The 26,955-nt window shown below is 39.8% G+C and overlaps 1 protein-coding gene across 2 annotated transcripts in view; it reads left to right on the top strand.

The window, feature by feature from the left end:
- The window catches only part of mdh2 (malate dehydrogenase 2, NAD (mitochondrial)), a 28,309-nt gene extending 1,721 nt beyond the window's left edge, over positions 1-26,588 (top strand). Inside the window, exons 2-10 of one of the 2 annotated variants that reach the window (XM_072243079.1) lie at positions 12,203-12,371; positions 15,073-15,156; positions 16,423-16,446; positions 16,849-16,958; positions 18,124-18,249; positions 20,751-20,828; positions 23,277-23,376; positions 24,739-24,890; positions 26,119-26,588. In XM_072243079.1, the coding sequence (XP_072099180.1) occupies positions 12,203-12,371; positions 15,073-15,156; positions 16,423-16,446; positions 16,849-16,958; positions 18,124-18,249; positions 20,751-20,828; positions 23,277-23,376; positions 24,739-24,890; positions 26,119-26,250 (975 nt within the window). In that variant the 3' untranslated portion in view covers positions 26,251-26,588. The remainder of the gene's footprint in view (positions 1-12,202; positions 12,372-15,072; positions 15,157-16,422; positions 16,447-16,848; positions 16,959-18,123; positions 18,250-20,750; positions 20,829-23,276; positions 23,377-24,738; positions 24,891-26,118) is intronic. The other variant, XM_072243080.1, reaches the window with a different exon arrangement.
- The last annotated feature ends 367 nt before the right edge of the window (positions 26,589-26,955 follow it).

The following is a 26,955-nucleotide window of genomic DNA, read 5'->3' as shown; positions in this document are numbered from 1 at the left end:
AAAGAATAAAGACCTAACTTGTTCAACCTTTCTCTGTAACTTAGGAGATGAAATGCAGGCAACATTTTAGTAAACCTCTGTATTCTCTCAATTTTATTGAGATCTTTCCTATAATTCGGTGACCAGAACTGTACACAATACTCCAAATTTAGCCTTACCAATGCCTTATACAATTTCAACATTACATCCCAACTCCTATACTCAATGCTCTGATTAATAAAGGCCAACATACCAAAAGCTTTCTTCACCACCCTGTCCACATGAGATTCCACCTTCAGGGAACTATACACCATTATTCCTAGATCACTCTGTTCTACTGCATTCTTCAATGCCCTACCATTTACCATGTATGTCCTATTTTGATTAGTCCTACCAAAATGTAGCACCTCACATTTTTCAGCATTAAACTCCATCTGCCGTCTTTCAGCCCACTCTTCTAACTGTCCTAAATCTCTCTGCAAGCTTTGAAAACCTACCTTATCATCCACAACGCCACCTATCTTAGTATCATCTGCATACTTACTAATCTAATTTACCACCCCATCATCCAGATCATTTATATATGACAAACAACATTGGACCCAATACAGATCCCTGAGGCATACCGCTACACACCGTCCTCCAATCTGACACACAGTTATCCACCACTACTCTGGCGTCTCCCATCCAGCCACTGCTGAATCCATTTTACTACTTCCATATTAATGCCTAACGATTGAACCTTCCTAACTAACCTTCCGGGTGGAACTTTGTCAAAGGCTTTACTGAAGCCCATATAGACAACATCCACCACTTTACCCTCGTCAACTTTCTTAGTAACCTCAACAAAAAATTCAATAAGATTTATCAAACATGACCTTCCACGCACAAATCCATGTTGACTGTTCCTAATCAGACCCTGTCTATCCAGATAATTATATATACCATCTGTAAGAATACTTTCCATCAATTTACCCACCACTGACGTCAAACTCACAGGCCGATAATTGCCAGGTTTACTCTTAGAACCCTTTTTAAACAATGGAATCACATGAGCAATATGCCAATCCTCCAGCACCATCCTCATTTCTAATGAGATTTGAAATATTTCTGTCAGAGCCCCTGCTATTTCTACACTAACTTCCCTTAAGGTCCTAGGGAATATCTTGTCTGGACCTGGAGACTTATCCACTTTTATATTCCTTAAAAGTGCCAGTACTTTCTCTTCTTTAATTGTCATACTTTCCATAACTACCCTTCTTGTTTCCTTTACCTTAGGCAATTCAATATCATTCTCCTTAGTGAATACCGAAGAAAAGAAATTGTTCAAAATCTCCCCCATCTCTTTTGGCTCCGCACATAGCCGTCCACTCTGATTCTCCAAGGGACCAATTTTATCCCTCACTATCCTTTTGCCACTAACATAACTGTAGAAACCCTTTGGATTTATTTTCACCTTACTTGCCAAAGCAGCCTCGTATTTTCTTTTAGCTTTTCTAATTTCTTTCTTAAGATTCTTTTTACATTCTTTATATTCCTTGAGTACCTCATTAACTCCAAGCTGCCTATATTTATTGAAGATCCCTCTTTTTCTGAACCAAATTTCCAATATCTCTTGAAAACCATGGCTCTCTCAAACTTTTAACCTTTCCTTTCAACCTAACAGGAACATAAAGATCCTAAACCCTCAAAATTTCACCTTTAAATGACCTCCATTTCTCTGTTACATCCTTCCCATAAAACAAATTGTCCCAATCCACTCCTAAATCCTTTCGCATCTCCTCAAAGTTAGCCTTTCTCCAATCAAAAATTTCAATCCTAGGTCCAGTCCTATCCTTCTCCATAATTACACTGGAACTAATGGTATTGTGATCACTGGACTCGAAGTGCTCCCCCAAAAAACTATCTTGTACACATTTGACAAACTCCAAACCATCCAGCCCTTTTATAGAATGGGCTTTCCATTCTGTTTGGAAAATTAAAATCTCCCACAATCACAACCTTGTGCTTACTACAAATATTTGCTATCTCCTTACAAATTTGCTCCTCCAGTTCTTGGTCTCCATTAGGTGGTCTATAATACACTCCTATAAGCGTCACAACACCTTTCCCGTTCCTCAATTCCACCCAAATAGCCTCCCTAGATGAATCCACTAATCTATCCTGCCAGAGCACCGCTGTTATATATTCTGTGACGAGCAATGCAACACTTCCCCCTCTTGTCCCTCCTATTCTATCACACCTGAAGCAACGAAATCCTGGAATATTTAGTTGCCATTCACACCCCTCCTGCAACCACGTTTCACTAATAGCTACGACATCATACTTCCAGGTATCAATCCATGCTCTAAGCTCATCCACCTTTCTTACAATGCTCCTAGCATTAAAATAAATGCATTTAAGAAACTTTCCACCTCCCACTCTTTGTTTATCCTTAAAGGAGCAAACAACTTTGTTATCTTTTTTTCCCCTTTTCGAAAATGTATCTTGACATGTGACATCAAAAATCCCCGGTGCTTGGAATCTGAGATACTAAAACCAGAAAATCTGGGAATACTCAGCTGCTCAGGCAGCAACCACTTGGGCAGAAGCAATAATATTTTAGGCTATTGATTTTTTTTTCCCATTCGAAATGGATTAGGAAAAAACCTCTGCTTAGTCCTTTAGTTCTGTAGGAGGTTCTGGGAATGGTGAGGGAATGGGATTGCAAGCCTCTGGCAATGAACTTTGCATTATCAGTGAGGACGGGAGAAGTTTTGGAGAATTGGACGGTTGCAGATGTTGTTCCCTTATTCAAGAAAGGGAGTAGAAATAGCCCAGGAAATCTTAGACCAGTGAGTCTTACTTCAGTGGTTGGTAAGTTGATGGAGCAGATCCTGAGAGGCAGGATTTATGAACATTTGGAGAGGCATAATATGATTAGGGATAGTCAGCATGGCTTTGTCAAAAGCAGGTCGTGCCTTACGAGCCTGATTGAATTTTTTTTGAGGATGTGACTAAAGACATTGAGGAAGGTAGAACAGGTAGACAGGCCATATTCAGCATGGAAGTTGGTGACCAGTGGTGTGCCCCAGGGATCTGTTCTGGGACCCCTAATCTTTGTGATCTTTATAAATGACCTGGATGAGGAAGAGGAGGGATGGGTTAGTAAATTTGCTGATGACACAAAGGTTGGGGGTGTTGTGGATAGTGTGGAGGGCTGTCAGAGGTTACAACAGGACATTGATAGGATGCAAAACTGGGCTGAGAAGTGGCAGATGGAGTTCAACCCAGGTAAGTGTGAGATGGTTCATTTTGATAGGTCAAATATGATGGCAGAATATAGTATTAATGGTAAGACTCTTGGCAGTGTGGAGGATCAGAGGGACCTTGGGGTCCGAGTCCATAGGCCACTCAAAGCTGCTGCGCAAGTTGACCGTGTGGTTAAGAAGGCATATGGTGCATTGGCATTCATCAATCATGGGATTGAGTTTAAGAGCCGAGAAGTAATGTTGCAGCTATATAGGACCCTGGTCAGACCCCACTTGGAGTACTGTGCTAAGTTCTGGTCACCTCTCTACAGGAAGGATGTGGAAACCATAGAAAGGATTGCAGAGGAGATTTACAAGGATGTTGCCTGGATTGGGGAGCATGTTTTATTAGATTAGGTTGAGTGAACTTGGCCTTTTCTCCTTGGAGTGACGGAGGATGAGAGGTGAGCTGATAGAGGTGTATAAGATGATGAGAGGCATTGATTGTGTGGATAGTCAGAGGCTTTTTCCCAGGGCCTGAGATGAGAAGACACTGTTTTAAGGTACTTGGAAGTAGGTACAGAGGAGATGTCAGGGATAAGTTTTTTTTTTACACAGAATAGTGAGTGCGTGGGATGGGCTGCCGGCAACGGTGGTGGCGACAGATATGATAGGATCTTTTAAGAGACTGCTGGATGGGTACATGGAGCTTAGAAAAATAGAGGGCTATGGGTAACTCGAGGTAATTTCTAAAGTAAGTACATGTTTGGCACAGCATTGTGGGCTGAAAGGCCTGTATTTTGCTGTAGGTTTTCTATGCTTCTGTTTCTAATCGCATTAAATTAGTGTCTGTTGATTCAAGATCAATCAAGAGGCGGGACTGTGCAGGCGTGTGATGTCGGGCTGTGTGGTGTGGCAGATTTAGAAGGAACAGAGCCTCATAGAGCGGGCAGCGTAGTTTGCGGGCTGCGGAGTGAGCCGGGAGCAGAGTGAAGGCTTAAGGGCTTCGGCTCAACGGGCTTAGGCGGAAACAGGCGAGGAAGGTTTGGCATTCATTTTCTGTTGTTATTTGAGGAGAGGGGCAGTATGAGTGTGAGGGCAGTTTGCTGTTCTCGGTGTCGGATGCGGGAGGCCCTGGAGTCTCCAAGCCTCCCGGACATCTACATCTGCGCCAAGTGCATCGAGATGCAGCTCCTAATGGACCGCGTTACGGAACTGGAGTTGCAGCTCGATGACCTTCGTCTGGTCAGGGAGAGTGAGGAGGTGATAGAGAGGAGTTGCAGGCAGGTGGTCACGCCGGGGTCACGGGAGGCAGACAAGTGGGTCACGGTTAGGAGGGGGAAGGGGAAAAGTCAGGTAATAGGGAGTACCCCGGTGGCTGTGCCCCTTAACAACAGGTACTCCTGTTTGAGTACTGTTGGGGGGGACAGCTTACCCAGGGGAAGCGACAGTGGCCGTGCCTCCGGCACAGAAGAAGGGTAGGGCAAGGAAGAGGAGGGCAGTTGTGATAGGGGACTCGATAATAAGGGGGTCAGATAGGCGATTCTGTGGATGCAGTCCAGAGACCCGGATGGTAGTTTGCCTCCCTGGTGCCAGGGTCCGGGATATTTCTGATCGTGTCCAAGATATCCTGAAGTGGGAGGGTGAGGAGCCAGAGGTCGTGGTACATATAGGTACCAATGACATAGGTAGGAAAAGGGATGAGGTCCTGAAAGGAGAATATAGGGAGCTAGGAAGGGAGTTGAGAAAAAGGACCGCAAAGGTAGTAATCTCAGGATTACTGCCTGTGCCACGCGACAGTGAGAGTAGGAATGTGATGAGGTGGAGGATAAATGCGTGGCTGAGGGATTGGAGCAGGGGGCAGAGATTCAAGTTTTTGGATCATTGGGAACTCTTTTGGCGCAGGCGTGACCTGTACAAAAAGGACTTGAATCCTAGGGGGACCAATATCCTGGCAGGGAGATTAGCGGGGGCTACTGAGGTGACTTTAAACTAGAATGGTTGGGGGGTGGGAATCAAATTAAAGAGGCTAGGCGTGAGGAGGTTAGTTCACAACAGGGGGATGGGAACCAGTGCAGAGAGGCAGAGGGGTGTAAAGTGAGGGTAGAAGCAAAAAGTACTAAGGAGAAAAGTAAAAGTGGCAGGCCGACAAATCCAGGGCAAGCATTAAAAAGGGCCACTTTTCAGCATAATTGTATAAGGGCTAAGAGAGTTCTAAAAGTGTGCCTGGAGGCTTTGTGTGTCAATGCAAGGAGCATTCGTAATAAGGTGGATGAATTGAAAGTGCAGATTGTTATTAATGATTATGATATAGTTGGGATCACAGAGACATGACTCCAGGGTGACCAGGGATGGGAGTTCAACGTTAAGGGATATTCAATATTCAGGAGGGATAGACATGAAGGAAGGGGAGGTGGGGTGGCGTTGCTGGTTAAAGAAGAGATTAACGCAATAGAAAGGAAGGACATAAGCCGGGAAGATGTGGAATCGATATGGGTAGAGCTGCGTAACACTAAGGGGCAGAAGACGCTGGTGGGAGTTGTGTACAGGCCACCTAACAGTAGTAGTGAGGTCGGAGATGGTATTAAACAGGAAATTAGAAATGTGTGCAATAAAGGAACAGCAGTTATAATGGGTGACTTCAGTCCACATGTAGATTGGGTGAACCAAATTGGTAAGGGTGCTGAGGAAGAGGATTTCTTGGAATGTATGCGGGATGGTTTTTTGAACCAACATGTCGAGGAACCAACTAGAGAGCAGGCTATTCTGGACTGGGTTTTGAGCAATGAGGAAGGGTTAATTAGCAATCTTGTCATGAGAGGCCCCTTGGGTAAGAGTGACCATAATATGGTGGAATTCTTCATTAAGATGGAGAGTGACATAGTTAATTCAGAAACAAAGGTTCTGAACTTAAAGAAGGGTAACTTTGAAGGTATGAGACGTGAATTAGCTAAGATAGACTGGCAAATGACACTTAAAGGATTGACGGTGGATATGCAATGGCAAGCATTTAAAGGTTGCATGGATGAACTATAACAATTGTTCATCCCAGTTTGGCAAAAGAATAAATCAAGGAAGGTAGTGCACCCGTGGCTGACAAGAGAAATTAGGGATAGTATCAATTCCAAAGAAGAAGCATACAAATTAGCCAGAGAAAGTGGCTCACCTGAGGACTGGGAGAAATTCAGAGTTCAGCAGAGGAGGACAAAGGGCTTAATTAGGAAGGGGAAAAAAGATTGAGAGAAAACTGGCAGGGAACATAAAAATGGACTGTAAAAGCTTTTATAGATATGTAAAAAGGAAAAGACTGGTAAAGACAAATATAGGTCCCCTGCAGACAGAAACAGGTGAATTGATTATGGGGAGCAAGGACATGGCAGACCAATTGAATAATTACTTTGGTTCTGTCTTCACTAAGGAGGACATAAATAATCTTCCAGAAATAGTAGGGGACAGAGGGTCCAGTGAGATGGAGGAACTGAGCGAAGTACATGTTAGTAGGGAAGTGGTGTTAGGTAAATTGAAGGGATTGAAGGCAGATAAATCCCCAGGGCCAGATGGTCTGCATCCTAGAGTGCTTAAGGAAGTAGCCCAAGAAATAATGGATGCATTAGTGATAATTTTTCAAAACTCGTTAGATTTTGGACTAGTTTCTGAGGATTGGAGGGTGGCTAATGTAACTCCACTTTTTAAAAAAAAGGAGGGAGAGAGAAACCGGGGAATTATAGACCGGTTAGCCTAATGTCGGTGGTGGGGAAACTGCTGGAGTCAGTTATCAAGGATGTGATAACAGCACATTTGGAAAGCGGTGAAATGATCGGACAAAGTCAGCATGGATTTGTGAAAGGAAAATCATGTCTGATGAATCTCATAGAATTTTTTGAGGATGTAACTAGTAGAGTGGATAGGGGAGAACCAGTGGATGTGGTATATTTGGATTTTCAAAAGGCTTTTGACAAGGTCCCACACAGGAGATTCGTGTGCAAACTTAAAGCACACGGTATTGGAGGTAAGGTATTGGTGTGGGTGGAGAATTGGTTAGCAGACAGGAAGCAAAGAGTGGGAATAAACGGGACCTTTTCAGAATGGCAGGCGGTGACTAGTGGGGTACCGCAAGGCTCAGTGCTGGGACCCCATTTGTTTACAATATATATTAATGACTTGGATGAGGGAATTAAATGCAGCATCTCCAAGTTTGCGGATGACACGAAGCTGGGTGGCAGTGTTAGCTGTGAGGAGGATGCTAAGAGGATGCAGGGTGACTTGGATAGGTTGAGTGAGTGGGCAAATTCATGGCAGATGCAATTTAATGTGGATAAATGTGAAGTTATCCACTTTGGTGGCAAAAATAGGAAAACAGATTATTATCTGAATGGTGGCCGATTAGGAAAAGGGGAGGTGCAACGAGACCTGGGTGTCATTATACACCAGTCATTGAAAGTGGGCATGCAGGTACAGCAGGCGGTGAAAAAGGCGAATGGTATGCTGGCATTTATAGCGAGAGAATTTGAGTACAGGAGCAGGGAGGTACTACTGCAGTTGTACAAGGCCTTGGTGAGACCACACCTGGAGTATTGTGTGCAGTTTTGGTCCCCTAATCTGAGGAAAGACATCCTTGCCATAGAAGGTTCAAAGAAGGTTCACCAGATTGATTCCTGGGATGGCAGGACTTTCATATGAAGAAAGACTGGATGAACTGGGCTTGTACTCGTTGGAATTTAGAAGATTGAGGGGGGATCTGATTGAAACGTATAAGATCCTAAAGGGATTGGACAGGCTAGATGCAGGAAGATTGTTCCCAATGTTGGGGAAGTCCAGAACGAGGGGTCACAGTTTGAGGATAGAGGGGAAGCCTTTTAGAACCGAGATTAGGAAAAACTTCTTCACACAGAGAGTGGTGAATCTGTGGAATTCTCTGCCACAGGAAACAGTTGAGGCCAGTTCATTGGCTATATTTAAGAGGGAGTTAGATATGGCCCTTGTGGCTACGGGGATCAGGGGGTATGGAGGGAAGGCTGGGGCGGGGTTCTGAGTTGGATGATCAGCCATGATCATAATAAATGGCGGTGCAGGCTCGAAGGGCCGAATGGCCTACTGCACCTATTTTCTATGTTTCTATTTAATGTAATTTCCTGCACACAAATGTAAAGGGAAGATGAAATAATTGTTACACCAGATCCAGTGCAGCGCACAAAAAATAAAAGATATAAAAATAATAGTAAAAACCACAATAAATAAATGGCCCTTTCTGGCTTGTTCTCCTTGGGCCTCCACACTTGGTTGCCTTGTGCTATCATTGTTTTGCTTTTGGTTGCTTATGCTTTCCTCCCTTGAGTTTTGTCATTTGTGCCAGTAAGCTGTTTGGTTTCTTTATTAGTTACTAATAATTATGAAAGATAAGTCTTTAATGGCATCTTTGAAATCATGCCTGTTTTTTATTCTCTGTCCAGTTTTTGCTCAATTTGCTATCGTGCTGATTATTTATCCGATACTCTGACCTTTGCTGCAAAATATGCTGAACATCCATGAACAAGGAGGGGTGCAAGGCAAGTTGCTGAGTGTTTCTTCAAAAGGGGAAATAAATATCTAGAAATGCTCAGCAAGTCAGGATTGGCAATTAGACAAACTCCCAAGCTACAGAGAGGGTGGGGATGGTGGCAATCCTTGGGGAATGAAATATAAATGAGCACGTAGAAGTCTGAGATTTAGAAGTCCTGGGCTCAACTGCCATAAGATATTAGTCTCGGCATGTCAGTATGTCGATATCTAGATTAGTTCTTCCAAAACTGTTCTCTGGGCATACAAGCAGTGGATACAACAGGTGCAATGCTAAATTTGCTTGCAGCAGCGTTGTAGCCTAAATATTTGACAAAGAATAAACATTAAGCTATACAGAAATTGCTTATGTAAATAATCTGAAACTTTTTTCAACACTTTTTCTTTTACTTATTTACAGTCTATTGGCCAAATATTAGGTTTTCATTTGCTATAGTGTTTCATTATTTGTTCCTGGATGTGTCTGTATGACTACAGTTTGTTATAAGGATGCCAAGTTGCAATATGTAGAAATGCTAGTGTTGCAATTTTCGTTGGCGCCTGTACTTGTGTGTTTGAGTGCACATTTCAAAATATCTAAATATTGAATGCCAGAATTACCTTCCAATCTGGAATGTCGCTAAATGAAAATTGTTTACCTTGCCGAGTACTCTATTGAAACAATACAGAATCAGCTTTTTCTATTAATTAGCTTACATAATTCTGTTTTGTATATACAGTGGTGCTAGAAAGTTCATGAGCAATTTAGAATTTTCTATTTCTGCATAAATATGACCTAAAATGTGATCAGATCTTCAAGTCCTAAAACTAGATAAAGAGAATCCAATTAAATAAAGAACACAAAACTATACCCTTTTTCTTTTATTTAGAAAAATGATCCAATACAGTCGACCTTCACTAATCCAACTACCTGTAATCCAGTTCCTTCCTGTTCTTCGGCATTTTCACTATTCCGGCACTCCTCAGGTCCCAATGGTGCCGGATTAGTGATCGTCGACCCGTATTACATGTATTTATTGGAAAAAGTATGTGAACTTTTGCTTTCAATAACTGGTGTGACCCCCTTGTACAGCAGTAACTTCAACCACACATTCCCAGTAACAGTTAATCGATCCTGCACATCGGCGTGGAGGAATTTTAGGTCATTCCGTCTTACAAAACTGCTTCAACTCTGGGATGTTGGTGGGCTTCCTTGCAAGAACTGTTTGCTTCAGGTCCTTCCACGCATTTCTATAGGATTAAGGTCTAGATTAAGGACATTGACTCTGCCATTCCAAAACATGAAATTGTTTCTGCTTTAGCTATTCTTTTGTAGACTGACTTGTGTGTTTAGGGTCGTTGTCTTACTGCATGACCCACTTTCTCTTGAGCTTCAGTTCACGGACAGATTCCCTGACATTCTCCTGTAGCATTTGCTGGTACAATTCAGAATTCATTGTTCCATCTATGATGGCATGCCGTCTAGTCCGAAGGCAGCAAAGCGGGCCCAAACCATGACATTGCCAGCACTACGTTTCACAGTTGGGACGAGGTAGAGTAGAGCTAGATCTTATCTCAGTATAGTGAGACATCAATAGCTTTCTAAATATTATTCAAGTATTGAGCAAAACCACCTAGGCAACACAAAAACCTACGTCGGGATGCTGTTCCATCGACTATAGCTCAGCATTTAATACCATCATTCCCACAATTCTGATTGAGAGGTTGCAGAACCTGGGCCTCTGTACCTCCCTCTGTAATTGGATCCTCGGCTTCCTAACCGGAAGACAGCAGTCTGTGCAGATTCGTGGTAACAAATCCTCTTCACTGATGATCAACTCTGGGGCACCTCAGGGGTGTGTGCTTAGCCCACTGCTCTACTCTCTATATACACATGACTGCGTGGCTAGGCATTGCTCAAATACCATCTCAGGTGGTGTCGAGAGGGCGTACAGGAGTGAGATATGCCAACTAGTGGAATGGTGCCGCAGCAACAACCTGGCACTGAACGTCAGTAAGATGAAAGAGCTGATTGTGGACTTCAGGAAGGGTAAGACAAAGGAACACATACCAATCCTCATAGAGGGATCAAAAGTGGAGAGAGTGAGCAGCTTCAGGTTCCTGGGTGTCAAGATCTCTGAGGATCTAACCTGGTCCCAACATATTGATGTAGTTATAAAGAAGGCAAGACAGCGGCTGTACTTCATTAGGAGTTTGAAGAGATTTGGCATGTCAACAAATACAGTCAAAAACCTCTATAGATGTACCGTGGAGAGCATTCTGACAGGCTGCATCACTGTCTGGTATGGAGGGGCTACTGCACAGGACCGAAAGAAGCCGCAGGATGGTGTAAATCTAGTCAACTAGCCTACAAAGTACCCAGGACATCTTTAGGGAGCGGTCTCTCAGAAAGGCAGTGTCCATTATTAAAGACCTCCAGCACCCAGGGCATGTCCTTTTCTCACTGTTACCATCAGGTAGGAGATACAGAAGTCTGAAGGCACACACTCAATAATTCAGGAACAGCTTCTTTCCTTCTGCCATCCAATTCCTAAATGGACTTTGAAGCTTTTTTTAATATGCAGTATTTCTGTTTTTGCACATTTTTAAAATCTATTCAATATACATAATTGATTTACTTTATGTTTTATTTTATTTATTATTATTTTTCTCTGTTAGATTATGTAATACATTGAACTGCTGCTAAGCTAACAAATTTCACGCCACACGGCAGTGATAATAAATCTGATTCTGACATCTTGAGTAGCTGTTGTTCTCCAGTTTAATGCCTCAATGTAAAAAGGTTAATGATATGTTGATTAGTTTTATAAAGTTTGATTTCTTTTGTTTTACATTCTATATTCATTCTGCCTTCTGTTTACAAGTTTTTAATGTGTAGTTTTTGCAGTTAGTAGTATAAAATATTATGATAAATAATTGCTTATCTGGTGAGACTAATTCCATATGCAGCATACTTGAAATTATAAGATGCTGGTGATTGAAGGTGTTTGCCTTGGAAATGGCTTGGTGCAAGCAAGACTGGTAGAGAGTCTGAGCAACATTCTCAGTTTAAGGACAGCAGATGTACTGAATACTATGCCTTGAATAACATTTTGACATAGTTTTGTGAACTAATGAAGATTGAGTAAGTGAAAGAAATGGAATCTTGCTCTTCTAGTAATTGACAGGAAGGACAATGAGTTATAACTCTTGAAAAATTTAATTTACAAAGTAAGATGCAGTTGTGACTTGAGGGTTAAATTGAAGGTTGATAGAGTCAGGAATTCTACAGTAACATGTTAATTTATAAGATGAAGGATTGCAGGAAGTGATATTAAATAAGTTGTAGTAGAAAATGGTTACTGTTCCTCATACAACTCTTTTAATTACATTGGCTAATAAGTTTACTTAGAACTTTGTGATCTACACTTTACAATATCACTTTTTCCTTTGCACAGTGCAATGCCAAGGTAGCAGTGTTGGGTGCATCAGGCGGCATTGGGCAGCCCCTCTCTCTGCTACTAAAGAACAGTCCACTTGTAGGTGAGCTCTCACTGTATGATATTGCACACACACCTGGTGTTGCAGCAGATCTCAGCCACATTGAGACCAGGGCAAAAGTAACTGGTGAGTACAACATTTTTTTTTAAAGTATAGATTTGTATTTTTGTATGTAAAAGCTTGCCAACAAGAATGGTCTAAGACGGTACTCTTATATGACTGGTCTATAGCTGATTGCCTTAAAACGAACCCCATTATTCCAATCTGATGTAAGAACAGGTGGACAGAAAATATGGACCACTTAGCCTGTTATTAACAGCAGGAGGTCATTTCCTTAGTAGATTAAGGTAATAGGGTTGAGGTCATAGTGTTGGGCAGACTCTGGGTTTGTCAAATGGTGATTAAGTCCATTGGACTTGAGGTTGTAACTATTCACATCAGTGGGAGGAGCCTGTTGACATGTTGGAATTTCAGTAAACATTTGATGTGTCATGCAAGGCGAACAAACAAAATATCAGTGTGTGAATCTGGGGATATATACCAGCATGTATTGGGACTTGGTTAAAATACAGACAATCTGGAAATAAGGTGTTATCTTTAAGACTGGAAGGCTTTCATTTAGGGTGCTGCAAGGTTTAGTGCTGGGGTTCCTGTTCGTAATCTTTGATTTGGCTGAGGGAATCATGTAGTACATTGTAAAAGCTGGGGGACAGTGGGGATTGAGGATGAAGAGAGGCTTTGGGTTAGATGGAAAGGCTGAGTGAATAGGTGAGAATATAGCAGATGGAAACTTAATGTGGTTATTCACTTTGCTGGGAAAGACAGAAAAAGTAGAATATATTTTAAATGGTGACAAATCGAAAGATAATCTTCAGAGGTCACCTTGTACATAACAAAGTTATTTTGTACTGTATGTCAGAAAACTATTAGGAAAATAAGTGGTCTCTTAAAAAAATTTTATTCTTGTATTCACATTTTTTTCAAAAACATAATTTATATAGGGTCTTGGTAAGGATGCGCTTTAAATTTGCATACAGACCTAGCCTCTGTACCTAGAATAAGAATGCAGTGAAAATTCGTCAGATTGACAGATGTCCTTGAAGAGAAGTCAAGCTGCCTGGGCCCAGTCTCTAAGAACAAAAGCTGAATTTGTGTAAATTTTAAAAATTCGATTGTGTGCAGGGCTGACGTTTATTGCCTGGACCCAGTCTTAAAAGCAATTTTTGACAGGACTGAAGAGGGATTTCCAAAGAAACACCATGCTATGCACAATGAAATTATCAACTAAGAGGGCTTTAGAGGCTTGTCACAGCACTGGGTGTATGTTCAAGAATAAATGTAGGCTTTTGGATATTAAGGGAACCGGAGCAGAGAGGTGACAACACAAAAAATAGGCATGATCTTGTTGAATGGCAGAGCAGATATGAAGGGTCACATAGTCCAATCCAGCTTCAGTTTATTCCTGTGTAAGCTCTGAAGAGGAAACTTGCTAATGTATGTTTTTTTTTTTGGCTATAGCTTTAACTGCATCTCAGTTCTAGAAAGTTGTCAGTGTTATCACAATCTACGAACACACTTTTGTCTGCCTTGTTGGATGCACTGATTCTATTATGATTCTTAGATTTGCTGAGTAAGCCCACAAAAAAAAAAGAATCAGAGTTGTATATGGTGAGATATGTGCTTAGTTAATTTATTTTCAACTTTGGAGAAGAAACATTGTTCCAAGTCAGTGTGGAACATGCAGGTAGTGGGTTCCCTGTGTACCTGAAGTACTACTATAGTGGTGATCATGAGAAATTTCAAAATGGCCTTGGCATGTGCATTTTGTAAATGCTATACATTACCCATATGGGTACCAATGATAGATGTAATGTTTATTTAGTGTGATGCGTGGGTACTAGTCAATTGGGCTGCTTTGTCCTGGTGTTAGATCTGCACTCACTCAGGCAATTAGGTAAATATTCCATCACAGTACTGTGCCTGGTAGATGACAGAAGGGCTTGGTGAAATTGTCTATTGTTCATGCTTGTTCTTTTTTTTCTTGCTGATAGTCGAAAGACTTTGTGGTGTTAGAAGATGAGTAACTATGGGAAATGTACTCCTTGATCAACTCTTGCAGTCAGTGCCTACAGTGCAGTACTTCTGGTAGATGGTGATAGTGGTGGCATTGGTGATGATATGTAAGCATACGTGATCAGACTTCCTTTGGTTGATGATATGCCAGCTAGTGCCAGGTAATGTGTTACTAGCTATTAATGCTTATTATGCTAGCTACATACGAAACTGTTGTTTATGTCCTTGTATGCAGGTATGTGGTACTGCAATTTCACATTTATGATACATTTAATGGAAGAAAAAATTGAAATAGTTAAAAGGGCGCTTGCCTTGAGGAACCCCTGGGATGGAGTTAATTAACCTCTGCCTGCAGCCAAGATTTGATTCCAAACAGTTTAAAATTTTCTCATAGACCTCAGTTTATCAGGGAATCTTGGTGCAGCTTTATTTGAGATGAAGTACTAACTTAAAAGCCTGTCTGCCCTCTATTAGCAATGAAATGTCCTATACGCTAGTTTACAAGAGCAGAAATTCTCTTTTGAGACATGGCCAGTTCTGAAGCTGCCATTTTAAAAACAACACATTCTAATAAGTGAGACCTTGTCTGTTGCAAATTGTTTGGCATGTTTGCTATACTGCAATATTGGTTATATTTGCAAGACAACTGTGGAGGTTCTCTTAATGCTTTATGGTCATTAAACACTGCATGTAATTAGATTTTATCAATCTGTTTCTAAATGATATAGTACTGACTGAAATTGTTTTCGCCCAGGTTATTTGGGTGCTGAACAGTTGCCTGCTGCCTTAAAAGGATGTGAAATGGTGGTTATGCCTGCTGGAGTGCCGAGGAAACCTGGTACGTACTTAAATCTTGGAGAAATACATGGTTAATTGAGCTCCAGTTCTGTCTGGGCAGAAATTTCAAGCCTAAACACGGTTTCTTCAAAATGATGTATAAAAAGTAAGTGTGTAATGAAATGGGTCATATATAGCATACTGCTATGAGGAACTTGTTTTGCTTTAATATATCTTTTAATGCATCTTTGATTTCTCCAGTGCAACTGAACTAATTTGAAGCAAATAGGTTAATCACCAGTACTGATTAGCTTTAAATCAGGGGTTCCAGCCTGGTGTCCATGGACCCCTTACTTAATGGTATTGGTCCATGGCATAAAAAAAGTTTGGGAGCTCCTGCTGTAAAGCAATGCTGATGGATCATATGTTAAATTGTTTTGTGTAAAATCTCTGATTTTTAAACAACCGCTACCTTGCGGCCATGTCCACCCATGGGAAAGGCTTTCAGGCGTAAACTCCAAGGAAGAAATCCAGAGCGAGGGGTCCCTTAGGCAGTTTGATGTTGTTTACCACTGCACTTTGGCAACCTTTGAGGCGACACTGGAGCCAAGCTGTGTCGGCGCTTGCCCTTCCCTTAGACTACATCAGTGACGTGGAGAGGGGGAACCTGCTGCATGGGCAACAGCCTTTTCTTCAAATCTTCCCGCCCAGGCTTGTGCCCTGGAGAGGATACAGTCCACCAAAAGAGCAAACCCATGATCCCCTGGGATCGATGGCTGCCAACTATATTTATCTAGAAGCAAAATAGATCTGACTTCCCTTTGGCTGGTGTTTTTAGAACAAGTGGTTAGACATCCAGGGTGGATGTGTTCTCCAAAAGGAAAAAATCTTTTAAAATCCTCTACTCAAGTAAACAGTGGATAATTCAAACTACTACTGAGAGATTGATGTTTGGGTATTAATAGAATTGGAGTTAATATAGGGTTGGTGCAGAAAAGTGGATCGCAAGATAAATGAGCCAGGATCTTAATGAATTGCAGCATGTACATGAGTGGCGGAGTGACTTATTCCTCATTTTTGTCTCTAGCATTATCTTTCCATAATGACAGCCACCTTGCATTTTAATTTTTTTTCTAATTTTTACTGATTTTTTTTAAGATAAGAATATTTTCAGTTATTATTCCATTTCTATTATTCTTTGATAAAGAATCTTCTATTTTTCTATTGATAAAGAATACATTATTTTTATTTAACGCACTTGAATTGCTGACCCATTTTAAATCAGTTTTTACAGTTCTATATTTTTCTCTGCATTTCATTTAACTAGATTTGTGCACAGCACATTTATTTGGTAGGTAATATATTTAAATTTTTATTCAAATTCACTGTCATAATTTGCAAATTGTACGTGAATCACCTCGATGTATTTTTCTGCTGGGGATTTTGAGTGGTTCTGAGGGGATGTGTGTCACTTCAAATCCAGTTAAATAGTACTATATCTTACTTTTAAGATTAGGTAACCCATATAAAAATGTATTGCTGTCTTTTCTCAAAAGATATCTTAGTTAAAATATAGTTAGTGCTCCTATTTTCTAGTATTTTAAACTAATGTTTCTACTGTATTCAAGCTTAAAGATTCCATTAAATTGCACATATTATCATTAAAAATGTGAATACAAATACTTTGTGAGAAATACATGGCAATATTTAATCAGTTCATGATGTAGTGTAAACATTAAAATTACTTTTGCAGGCATGACACGAGATGATCTCTTCACCACAAATGCTTCAGTAGTTGCAGATCTAACTGAGGCTTGTGCCCGACATTGTCCAGAGGCAATGATCTGTGTCATTTCCAACCCTGTGAGTGTGTTCTTTCAGCTGATAATGTCTTTAAAAGTAGCAAATTAAGTATTATAGTTCTCTTCATCTATATGGAGACAAGACTCCAGAATTATCCACTATAAAAGGCAGTAATGTTTGCAATTAAACTAAATTTGATTTCTAGATGTTGACAGGATCTTGGATATGAGGTGGGAAAATGGTGTTACCAGTTGAAAATGGAGTAGATATGGGGCTATTTGTCTTGGAAAATTGATTGTACAATAGCCTCTCAATGAGGAATATTCTAAAATGCTGCTCAAAGGACGTTCTGTTTTATCTTGTGCTGAATGCAATATTGCTAATTTGGGAATAGTATTTTAATAACATGTTCACAGAACTACCCTCTAGTTTATTGGAAAGATGCACATTCAGACCACAATGCAACCAATTAAGTAGCATTCCATTATCCTGGCCAGTTTTTGCAATATTTCCATTAACCAATTATAATTTAAACATTGAACCCACTCTGGTGTCAATTCTTGTCTGATCCTTGAACAGATACTTGGTAAATACCTTAAATTTATGTGGAAGTGATGATATTAGATGCTACAATTTAACTTACTGAGATAATGTGGTTACGGGATTTTTTTTGTTCCCCAGTTAAGGAAATCCTCTTCAGTGTTGTAGCCCTGTGCGGTGTACCACAGGCAAATGGCTCTAGAGATTCATTATCTCTGCAAGTAAAAATACTAAATAGCCTTCTCCTGGATGGAAGTTCTCACTCTCATGGAAATATCTCAACATCTACCTTGTTGTGCCCCCTCTGGATCTTGTAAATTTAAATAAGGTCCCCTTTAGTTTGAATTACGAAGAATACGCTTGGTTTTCTTTAGCCCTTTGCAATTTGACAATCTCTCATCAAAGGAATTAGCTTGGTATATATCATATTCTTATTGGACAAGCAAGTAATGCCTCCCTTGAGTATCCTTTAAACTGTTTGCATGACTGGACGTAGGCAAGTAAATGATTTGACCAACTGCAGTTTTTATTCTAATTGAATTATAGTTTAATTTTTAATCTATGATGTCAATCTAGAAAGTGTGTAGATCATCAAAATGAGGACAACATTGTAAATTTTTAAAGAATATTTTGTGCTTTGGCATTCTCTTTCCTTGCTATATTAAGTAGCCTATTATTTTTCTAGGTAAACTCCACAATACCAATCACCACAGAAGTTTTCAAGAAACTTGGAGTATACAACCCTAACAAGATCTTTGGTGTGTCCACATTAGATATAGTCAGAGCCAACACTTTTGTTGCTGAGCTTAAGGTAAACGACAAAAAGATGATCTATACTTGGGGTTAGATGGATGTAAATTTAGTGTTTAAACCTACGATTCTATTGTTCCACACACGTAATGACTACCAGGTAACGTGACTGTTTTTGGCTATTTAAATTGTTTGTCATTTGATGTGAATCGGTGCTACATGACTCTCACTTCTACATTTCCTTTTGAAAAAGACTAGCACTTTGAAAATATCTTGTCTAATCCATCTTGGTGTTGAACAATGTTTTGAATGTATGCGCTACTGGGAATGAACTGATAACAACCAGGTGTCAATATTCTGCTCTAGTCTTGGGGGAGCACTGAATACATCAACCGTTGTTTTTCCCTGTCCAAAATGAGGAATATTGGCTGCTTGTTTAATCTTCAGTTTGTAATATACCACCCCCTTTTTTTTTTTTTTAGATGGGCCAGGGGACCTGTTTCTGTGCTATAACACTATCAATTATTTTAATTTGGTTTGGGATAGTTTCAGGTTGAAATCTAATTTCAGTGCAAGTTGTTGATGTAATATTTAAAGAACTTGTATTCTAAATAATGAAGTTCCATCTAAATTGGATCTATAAGTGCTATTTATCCACAATAGAAATATTTACTGAACCATTTCTGTTAGGAAGTGTGCACCAAGTTTGAAGCAATTTCAAAATCAAGAATCAAGTTTATTTATCGCATGTACATCAGTCTACAGTGAAATATGTTTGTGTTAACAACCAGTACGCTCACGGATGTGCTGGGGGCAGTTTATAAGTGTCACCATCATAACGTGCTCAATGAACAACAAGGAATAAAACAACAATGGCAAAACTAGTCCTTTTCTACAGACACACACTTGAAGTCAGAAGTTTACATACAGCTTAGCCAAATACATTTAAACTCAGTTTTTCACAATTCCTGACATTTAATCGAGAAAACATTCCCTGTCTTAGGTCAGTTAGGATCACTACTTTATTTTAAGAATGTGAAATATCAGAATAGAATATCAGTAGAGAGAATGATTTATTTCAGCTTTTATTTCTTTCATCACTTCCCCAGTGGGTCAGAAGTTTACATGCACTTTGTTAGTATTTGGTAGCATTGCCTTTAAATTGTTTAAATTGTTTAACTTGGGTCAAATGTTTTGGGTAGCTCTCCACAAGCTTCTCACAGTAAGTTTCTGGAATTTAGTTCCATTCCTCCAGACAAAACTGGTGTAACTGAGTCAGGTTTGTAGGCCTCCACAGTCCGACTCTGAGTCATCCGAAAACGTCAAGCCTCCGATCAGCCCTCCGACACCGAGTACTGAGCACCATCTCTATCCGAACAATTCGACCTCAATCTCGGTCGCCAGCAGCAGGCAATACCGGGGATCTTGGGGACTCCCCTCTGGAAGATTTCTCGATCGCGCAGTAACAACGGCAGCGAACTGGGGATTCAGAAATTTCTCCAGATGTTCCTCTGTGCTTTCACGTCTGTCACCAACAAATCAGAATTGTCCACGGCCCCTATTTAGCGGATACAAAGTAAGATCTTTGTCCCCGTGCACTTGCAAACTGTAGTCTGGCTTTTTTATGGTGGTTTTGGAGCAGTGGCTTCTTCCTTGCTGAGCAGCCTTTCAGGTTGTGTCAATATAGGACTCGTTTTACTGGGGATATAGATACTTGTCTACCTGTTTCCTCAAGCATCTTCACAAGGTTTCTTTGCTGTTGTTCTGGGATTGATTTGCAATTCTCACACCAAAGTACATTCATCTCTAGGAGACAGAATAAGTCTCCTTCCTCAGCATGGTTCCATGGTGTTTATACTTGTGTACTATTGTTTGTTACGGGGAGCCACAGGTGAGAACTTAAAATGCTGTTGAGATTTGTCTCTCTTGCCCAGTCTTTGAAATAATATATTGACATATTTCATAAATCAAGAATTTCAGATGATTCTGGGTTTAATAATTTTTTAAATGACTAATTTATGGCAGCAGTTTTCTTACAACTGCTTGTTTTTTCCCCCTTTCCTCCAAATAAAATATTTAATGTGTACCCCAGCCAGCATTTTGGATTTTCACATCATGTTTATATGTTCAGAAGTAGAGCAAGTTCTTACATTTCTTTATTCTTTGCTATATTGTAATATGTCTAATAATTAACTTCAAATTGCAATATACAGTATCATCCCTTAAAGTTGAAAGTAAAATGTTGATAAACTCTCACTTGCAGGCTAAACAAATCCATTGAATATATAATATTGAAGATGCCAAAAAATTGTGCAGCAAAATTTAGGTATAATAAATGGTATTGGGGACCTGATTTGCAACAAAATCTGTTGAATAGGTGATGCAAACTAGTTATTTTTGTTATATTACCTGTTACCTGTAAAAATTAGATAACAGAATACCAGATCCCAGGATTACAAAAATGCTTTCTTGGTTGAAGGTTTCATAATTGAATGAAATTGGTCCTATCTGCACATTATAACAGTAAAGGATAAAACACAAATGCTTCTGTTTGTTTTGCAGGGCCTTGACCCCGCACGAGTATCTGTTCCGGTGATTGGAGGCCATGCTGGAAAGACTATCATCCCTCTGATCTCTCAAGTAAGTAGACGCGAGATGATAAAACGGTGAATGGCTCAGCTATTTTGTACATATTGCTCTAATTTAGGGAATGTTAAATCTTTCTTCTATTACTGTTTGGAAGCTATGTGGATTGCCATGAATCACCAGTGAAATTAATTCTGAAAGCTGTACCTCCGCCGCACTGCTCAGGTGTGTTTCTGGGGTACGAGGGCTAGCGACCCTTGTTCCTGTTTCTATCGCTGAGAGCAGTGAACCATCTGATTGGCCTATCAGAGTTCTCTTCGGGAACTAGTTGACTTGATCAGCATTTCTGATCTGGCTATTAAATTTAAAAATAGCCAGTTCCCCATGTGACTTTGCCAAACTATTGTGGATAAAAATACTTTTTTTTAAAAAAAAAAGTCAAAACTGAATCTTGACATAAGAATGGAGGTGCTTGACATTAGCCTTCTTTCCCCCATTTGCTTATAAGATGTGACCATGGCTGGCTAACAAAATGGCCATTTCTGATTGTCCTTGAGAATGAAGTGATGTGTTGCTGCCTTGAACTGCTGCAGACTTTGTCGTGAAGGTGCTTTCACTGAGCAGATGTTTAGAGTTCAGTATTCTGATCCAGTGATGAAATTGGGGTATTGTGAAATCTGGTTTAGAACTATGTACATGCTACTAGAGAAGTCTTGGCAAATGGCTGCAGAGCATTTTGTAGATGTACGCCATGCAATCATGCCGTGCTGTTGGAAGAAGTAAATGTTCAAAGTGGATGGAGTGTTAGTTAAATGAGCATCTTTGCCCCGGATGATGTTGACCTTTCCAAATATTATAGGTATTGCACTTCTATAGTGTAGAATCTTTGATCATTCTTTTGGCTTTCCATGCAGCTGCTGGAAAGCAATGAGGAGTTTGAGTTTCTTGTAGTAGTTTATTTAATCTAGTTTATTGTTGAAAGCGCAGTATTGAGTGCCTGTCATTAAGTTTCTTGTTACTGATGTATTATGTTGATAGTGGGAATTCAATGCTGATAATATATTTGAACATCAGAACAGATGTTTAAATGGACTCATTGGAGTTAGCTAATGCCTGATAGTTCTGTGATCCAAAAACTACTTAGGACCTTGTCACATGTCTGAATGTTATCTGAACAGTTTCATATTAATGGAATACTTGCACAGTTATTAGCTGTTGGCACTTAGAATGATGAAATCCTTCCGAATGGATGGAATTATTTCATCCTGTTTGCCAATCAAATGTAAAACTCTTACTTCCCAACACTTGGCATGGACTTCTAATTTGCAGTATATAGTGTTTGTTGCTGTATCTTTTAAGTGGATGAGGTTTCCACAGAAAATGGATCCATCCTGTCCAGACCATGCATAATTTTGAACAACTGCTTGGTCTCCCCAGTCTAATTGTTCACCCTTCATGATCTTCCCATGATATGAGTTTGTTGATTATTGATAAAGCAGCTAAAGATTGTTAGGACTTGGACATTTCCCTGAGGAACTCATTTACTGTATTAAGTTCTTTTCCTATCTGTGGCATTCCTTAGGCACTTGTAGTTCCAGCATTGTGCATGTCTACTTTAGAATCTTCCTGTTGAGAAGCTGTCCTACATTTACATTTATTATTTTTAAGAAATCAGGCAAACATTTAATGTTGCTATCAAATCCATTGTATTAAAAATTGATGTAACTACAAAAATATTCCTAATTCATAGAAACCATACTTTTGTGACAAAACCCATGAAAGCATTAATGCCCAGAAAACTTGTTTGCTGATTCCATTTAATTTAGTACTCTTCCACATACTAATCACTAGCTGATCAGTAACCGCTAGATGGATAAAACCTGAGGATTGCTGCTGTTTCTTCTGAGCCAGTTTCTCAGTATGCGCCTTCCTAGGCAAGCAGCAGGCATTGTTTTGCTGACACCTCATCAATCCTTGAACATCAGTTGTCAAATTTGTGTTGGTTAGCCCTGTTTCTGTAAGTGAGTTATTTACTTTGTGCATGTGCTTTCTGCTTGACATAAATTCCAAGGGATCTTGTTTTTGAATCTACTACACCTCCAATGTTATCTTGAACTGGAAGCTAGAAGATTTGTGATGTGAATACATCTAGAACAGCTTTGCTGTGAAGATGGAGGTGTTGCAGCAGTTGCATGCTGCTCAATGCTGAGAACATTTCATACCACTCCAGTTACATGTGTCTTGACCATATGCATTTTCCCTTTGCTGATATAAAGATATGAGAGATGCCATGCACTTGCCCAATATTGTGTCAGCCACTTCTAGCAGTAATTCTACTATACCCTGAAGGAAGTGTTTTCTCTTTAAATTGTGGAACTAGAAAATATATTTCTGGCCATCTGAAGACAATGATTTTGCTGTTTTTAAACAGTTAAATGTGTATTTAATAAGTTCTTCACAGTTGGTTCCATTTGCTATCTTTCATTTCTACTTTGGTTTTAGTGCAATCCTAAAGTAGAAATCCCCCAGGATAAATTGCAAGCCTTGACAGAAAGAATCCAAGAGGCTGGTACAGAGGTGGTCAAAGCCAAGGCTGGAGCAGGTTTGTTGTTGCCATTTGTACAAAAAAAATCCCTGTCCTATTATCCACAGTGGAATTTGGTCTGTGTTTCCTGTTCTAAACTTTGATATTAGTTTATTGTCACATGTACCAAGATACAGTGAAAGGCTTGTTTTGCATAGTTTTTATACAAATCAAAGTGCATTGACCTGGAACATGAACAATAACAATGCAGAATAAAGTGTAAAAGCTACCAAACAAGTGCACGGCAGGTTAACGATAAAATGCACAATCATAATGAGCTAGACTGAGGCCAAGAGTCTGCCTTTTTGTACTTGGCTGATCGGGCTGCTTTTGCTGATGGTTAAATTGCATACAAGTTTAGATTTGTAGCCATTCAGTCGCATAATGGGCACTGAAGATAAAGCTTAAATTGTATGTGGTGTTGTTTACAACAGTGATTAAATTTTCAGTATTATTGATGGCAATTTTAAACATTACAAATTATTAAGATAATCCTGGAGATCAAAAGTAATATTTGGTGTTGCATTTATTTCCTTAAGCCTTCACCCCTCAGAGACCAGAGACATGCCAATAAGTTTGAGCCTGTCTATTGAACTGTCTCTGCTGCTTTCATCCTCTACTTCCCCATAATAATTGGAAAGGAGTTTCTAGTTTTTCTATCTATCCTTGTTACGCTGACCCACCCATCCTCCCCTCAACCCTATTCCAACTAAATTACTCAGCAGCCTGTAATGCTCCTTAACCTGTATTGTAAATGGCTTCCTTTGATACAGTTCATTTCACCTTCATTCAAAACATGGCCACATCTGTAATACACCTTTTGCTTTTGAGGACTTGAATACCTTGCCCCCATAATTTGCTCTCTTAAATCCTTGTCTTTTTGGCCAGATCTTTAGTTGCCCCTTTTTTATCTCTTCTCTTGGAAACCTCTTTCTCTGAGGTTGAGGTCTCTGGAGACACCTTTCTGTTCTCAAGTGAGCATATGCTACTGGAATTGTTGCCTGAAGGGGTGAGGTTTGAGAACGTTATTATATCTGTCAGCATTAAGAGTGCTTCAGTTCATCAAGGTTTGAAACTTTAGTAGCTGGGAATATGAGAAGTACATGCCAAATGGCAGCATTAACTAAAACCCAGGTAATTGGACACTTAACATCAAACATGTTTCCTTTAAATCACTACCTGTAATGTTACTGACAGAAGCACCCTCTCAATGGAGGTTACTAAGTTCGTGAAATTTGATTTACAATTGCCACTGTTTGTGTGCCATTTTTTTTTTCACTCTTGCTCTTTATTTAACTGGGAAACAGATTTGTTTTATGTGATAACTAACTGTGCGTTGTAGATGTTCAATGTGCTGCTTTTTTTCCTGTGTGATGCTAGGTTCTGCCACTCTGTCCATGGCTTATGCTGGTGCCAGATTTGCCTTCTCACTCTTGGATGCTATGAATGGTAAAGAAGGTGTAGTGGAATGTGCATTTGTCCGCTCTGAAGAAACTGAATCTCCATACTTCTCTACACCTTTACTACTTGGGGTGAGTTTGTATACTTTCAATCTGGGTGGGTTGTTCAGCATTTAAACCTTTCCTCCCAGTTGTAAGTTGTAAATGGCCAAAACATTAAGAACTTGAGTGTTATAATAACTCTAAAAATTAGATCTTATTTTTGAAATTCCATCTCTATTTTAATCTGTAATAGTGGAGCAAGCCAGACAATTCCACTTAACTTTGTTCATGGATGGAGCTCTATTCCATATAAACACTCCTGAGTTCATTATGGTACTCCAGTCTGAACACTGACGCACAACCCTTCCTTTCCTTCTTTGTTTAAAGTGAATTTGTTTTTTTAAAGGGATCTGCTCGGGTTGAGAACCTGGGCTGAACTCCTGCTTCCACTGGTACTAGGTGATGGTGTGGAGAAGGTTGCTTGTGGGGATTGGTGTTAGATAGCTCCTCAGTAGCAAGATGTGGGCTCAGACGGTAATCTGAACAGCACAGTGAGTGAAGGTAATTGCTGGGGACTAATACCACCAGTTTGTCTTAACAGACAACCAGATCCTTTGTTCTCTTATCACTTTCAGTTGGGTGTGATAGAACCTGCTGTTTTCTCCCTCAATTGCCCTTGTTAGCACAGCAGCTCACTCCAATGTAGTGGTTAGGATTAGCACCAGGTTGCTAGTTTAACGGTTTGGTTAGTAACACTCAAAAAAAAAAACTTGCTCTAACTACTTCTCGATACAGATTCAATTAGTGCTCTTGCTCCTAGTGATGCATCCTGAGCACTAAGCAAAGTAACAATTCTGTATGAAGAGGGTTGCTTTTTGACTAATTTTAAGCCTGCAAATATCTTGCATTCTGCCAAGCTGAAGGTGGTGACTCTCAAATGTACAGTTCTGTTGTCACTGATCTCTACCAAAAAGACTAATCTTATGTGATCGGTGATTCCTCTGGAAGGAATCGGTAGTGTTTAAATCTCTCCTCATACCTTTATGGGTACATGTGTTCCAGTAGACTTCCAATTAGTAAGTGGACTTTGAAGCTTGCCTGTGTTTTTCCATTTTCATAATTCCACCTTTGTTTTCATGGAGATAATGTGACTAAACTGTTGTAGCTGAGATCAGCTAACATAAGATAGACTTTGACCTCACTATGGGCTCTCATTTATATACAAACATTTGTATTTTAGTGTAGAGTAATTGTTTGTTTCTAAATTATATGTAAGAAAATGTTTTAAGTTGGTGTGTTTTACTTTTTCTCCCACTAGAAAAATGGCATAGAGAAGAATCTTGGGCTAGGTAAACTATCTGCTTTTGAAGAGAAGCTTGTCGCAGAAGCTATGAGTGAACTGAAGGCTTCCATAAAGAAAGGAGAGGACTTTGTGAAGAACAGAAAGTAGACAGTTGTATTGATATGTACAGAATGGAAATGCTCCACGTGTGTTGCAAACCTCCCAACACTAGTGGCTGCGTAGTGTTGGCTGCTGCTATGTCTGTGTTTGCTATCAATTTTTAAACCTCTATTTTGTCACAGCAGATCTAAGGTGGTTAAAATACAAACACCACTTCTCAAACATTGTGGTTTTTAAACTTCTAAAGAGTAACCTTTCATTTTAAGTAAAAACAAAGTACACCTGCAGGGAACTTCTGAAGTTGGAATATAAAATACTTGCATTCTGATGTTTTCTGTATTAAATGATTTATTGGATTAAATTGCTGTTGATGCAAAGTGGCCCATTATTTGCATCCTCGTATTAAAAAAAATGCAGTATTTTGTGTCGTCTCTGTTCTCTGCCCAATTCCTGCTGCAAGGCCTGTTTAAGGGGAAGTTGATATACAAGAAAAAAGTCAAATCCATGGTGTAGTTTGCAACAGTCGTGCTATTTAGTGATATCTTGGCTGATCTGGCCTCTGACCTTTTGTTCAGTTTCCCTATCTGATCTGTGATCAATTTCCCTGGTAGTCCAAGAGAACACAAGGCCTTGAATATACTTGAGTTAGCATTCAGCCTTGTGGGGCATAATTACAAAAATTCATATCTTGGGATGAAATTTCTTTTAAATCTTAAACAGACAATCTATTTATCCTGCAGCCATGTCCCTTCA

Source organism: Mobula birostris, chromosome 25, assembly GCF_030028105.1.
Source record: "Mobula birostris isolate sMobBir1 chromosome 25, sMobBir1.hap1, whole genome shotgun sequence".
Taxonomy (NCBI): Eukaryota; Metazoa; Chordata; class Chondrichthyes; order Myliobatiformes; family Myliobatidae; genus Mobula; species Mobula birostris.
This window is presented reverse-complemented; position numbering and strand designations above follow the sequence as displayed.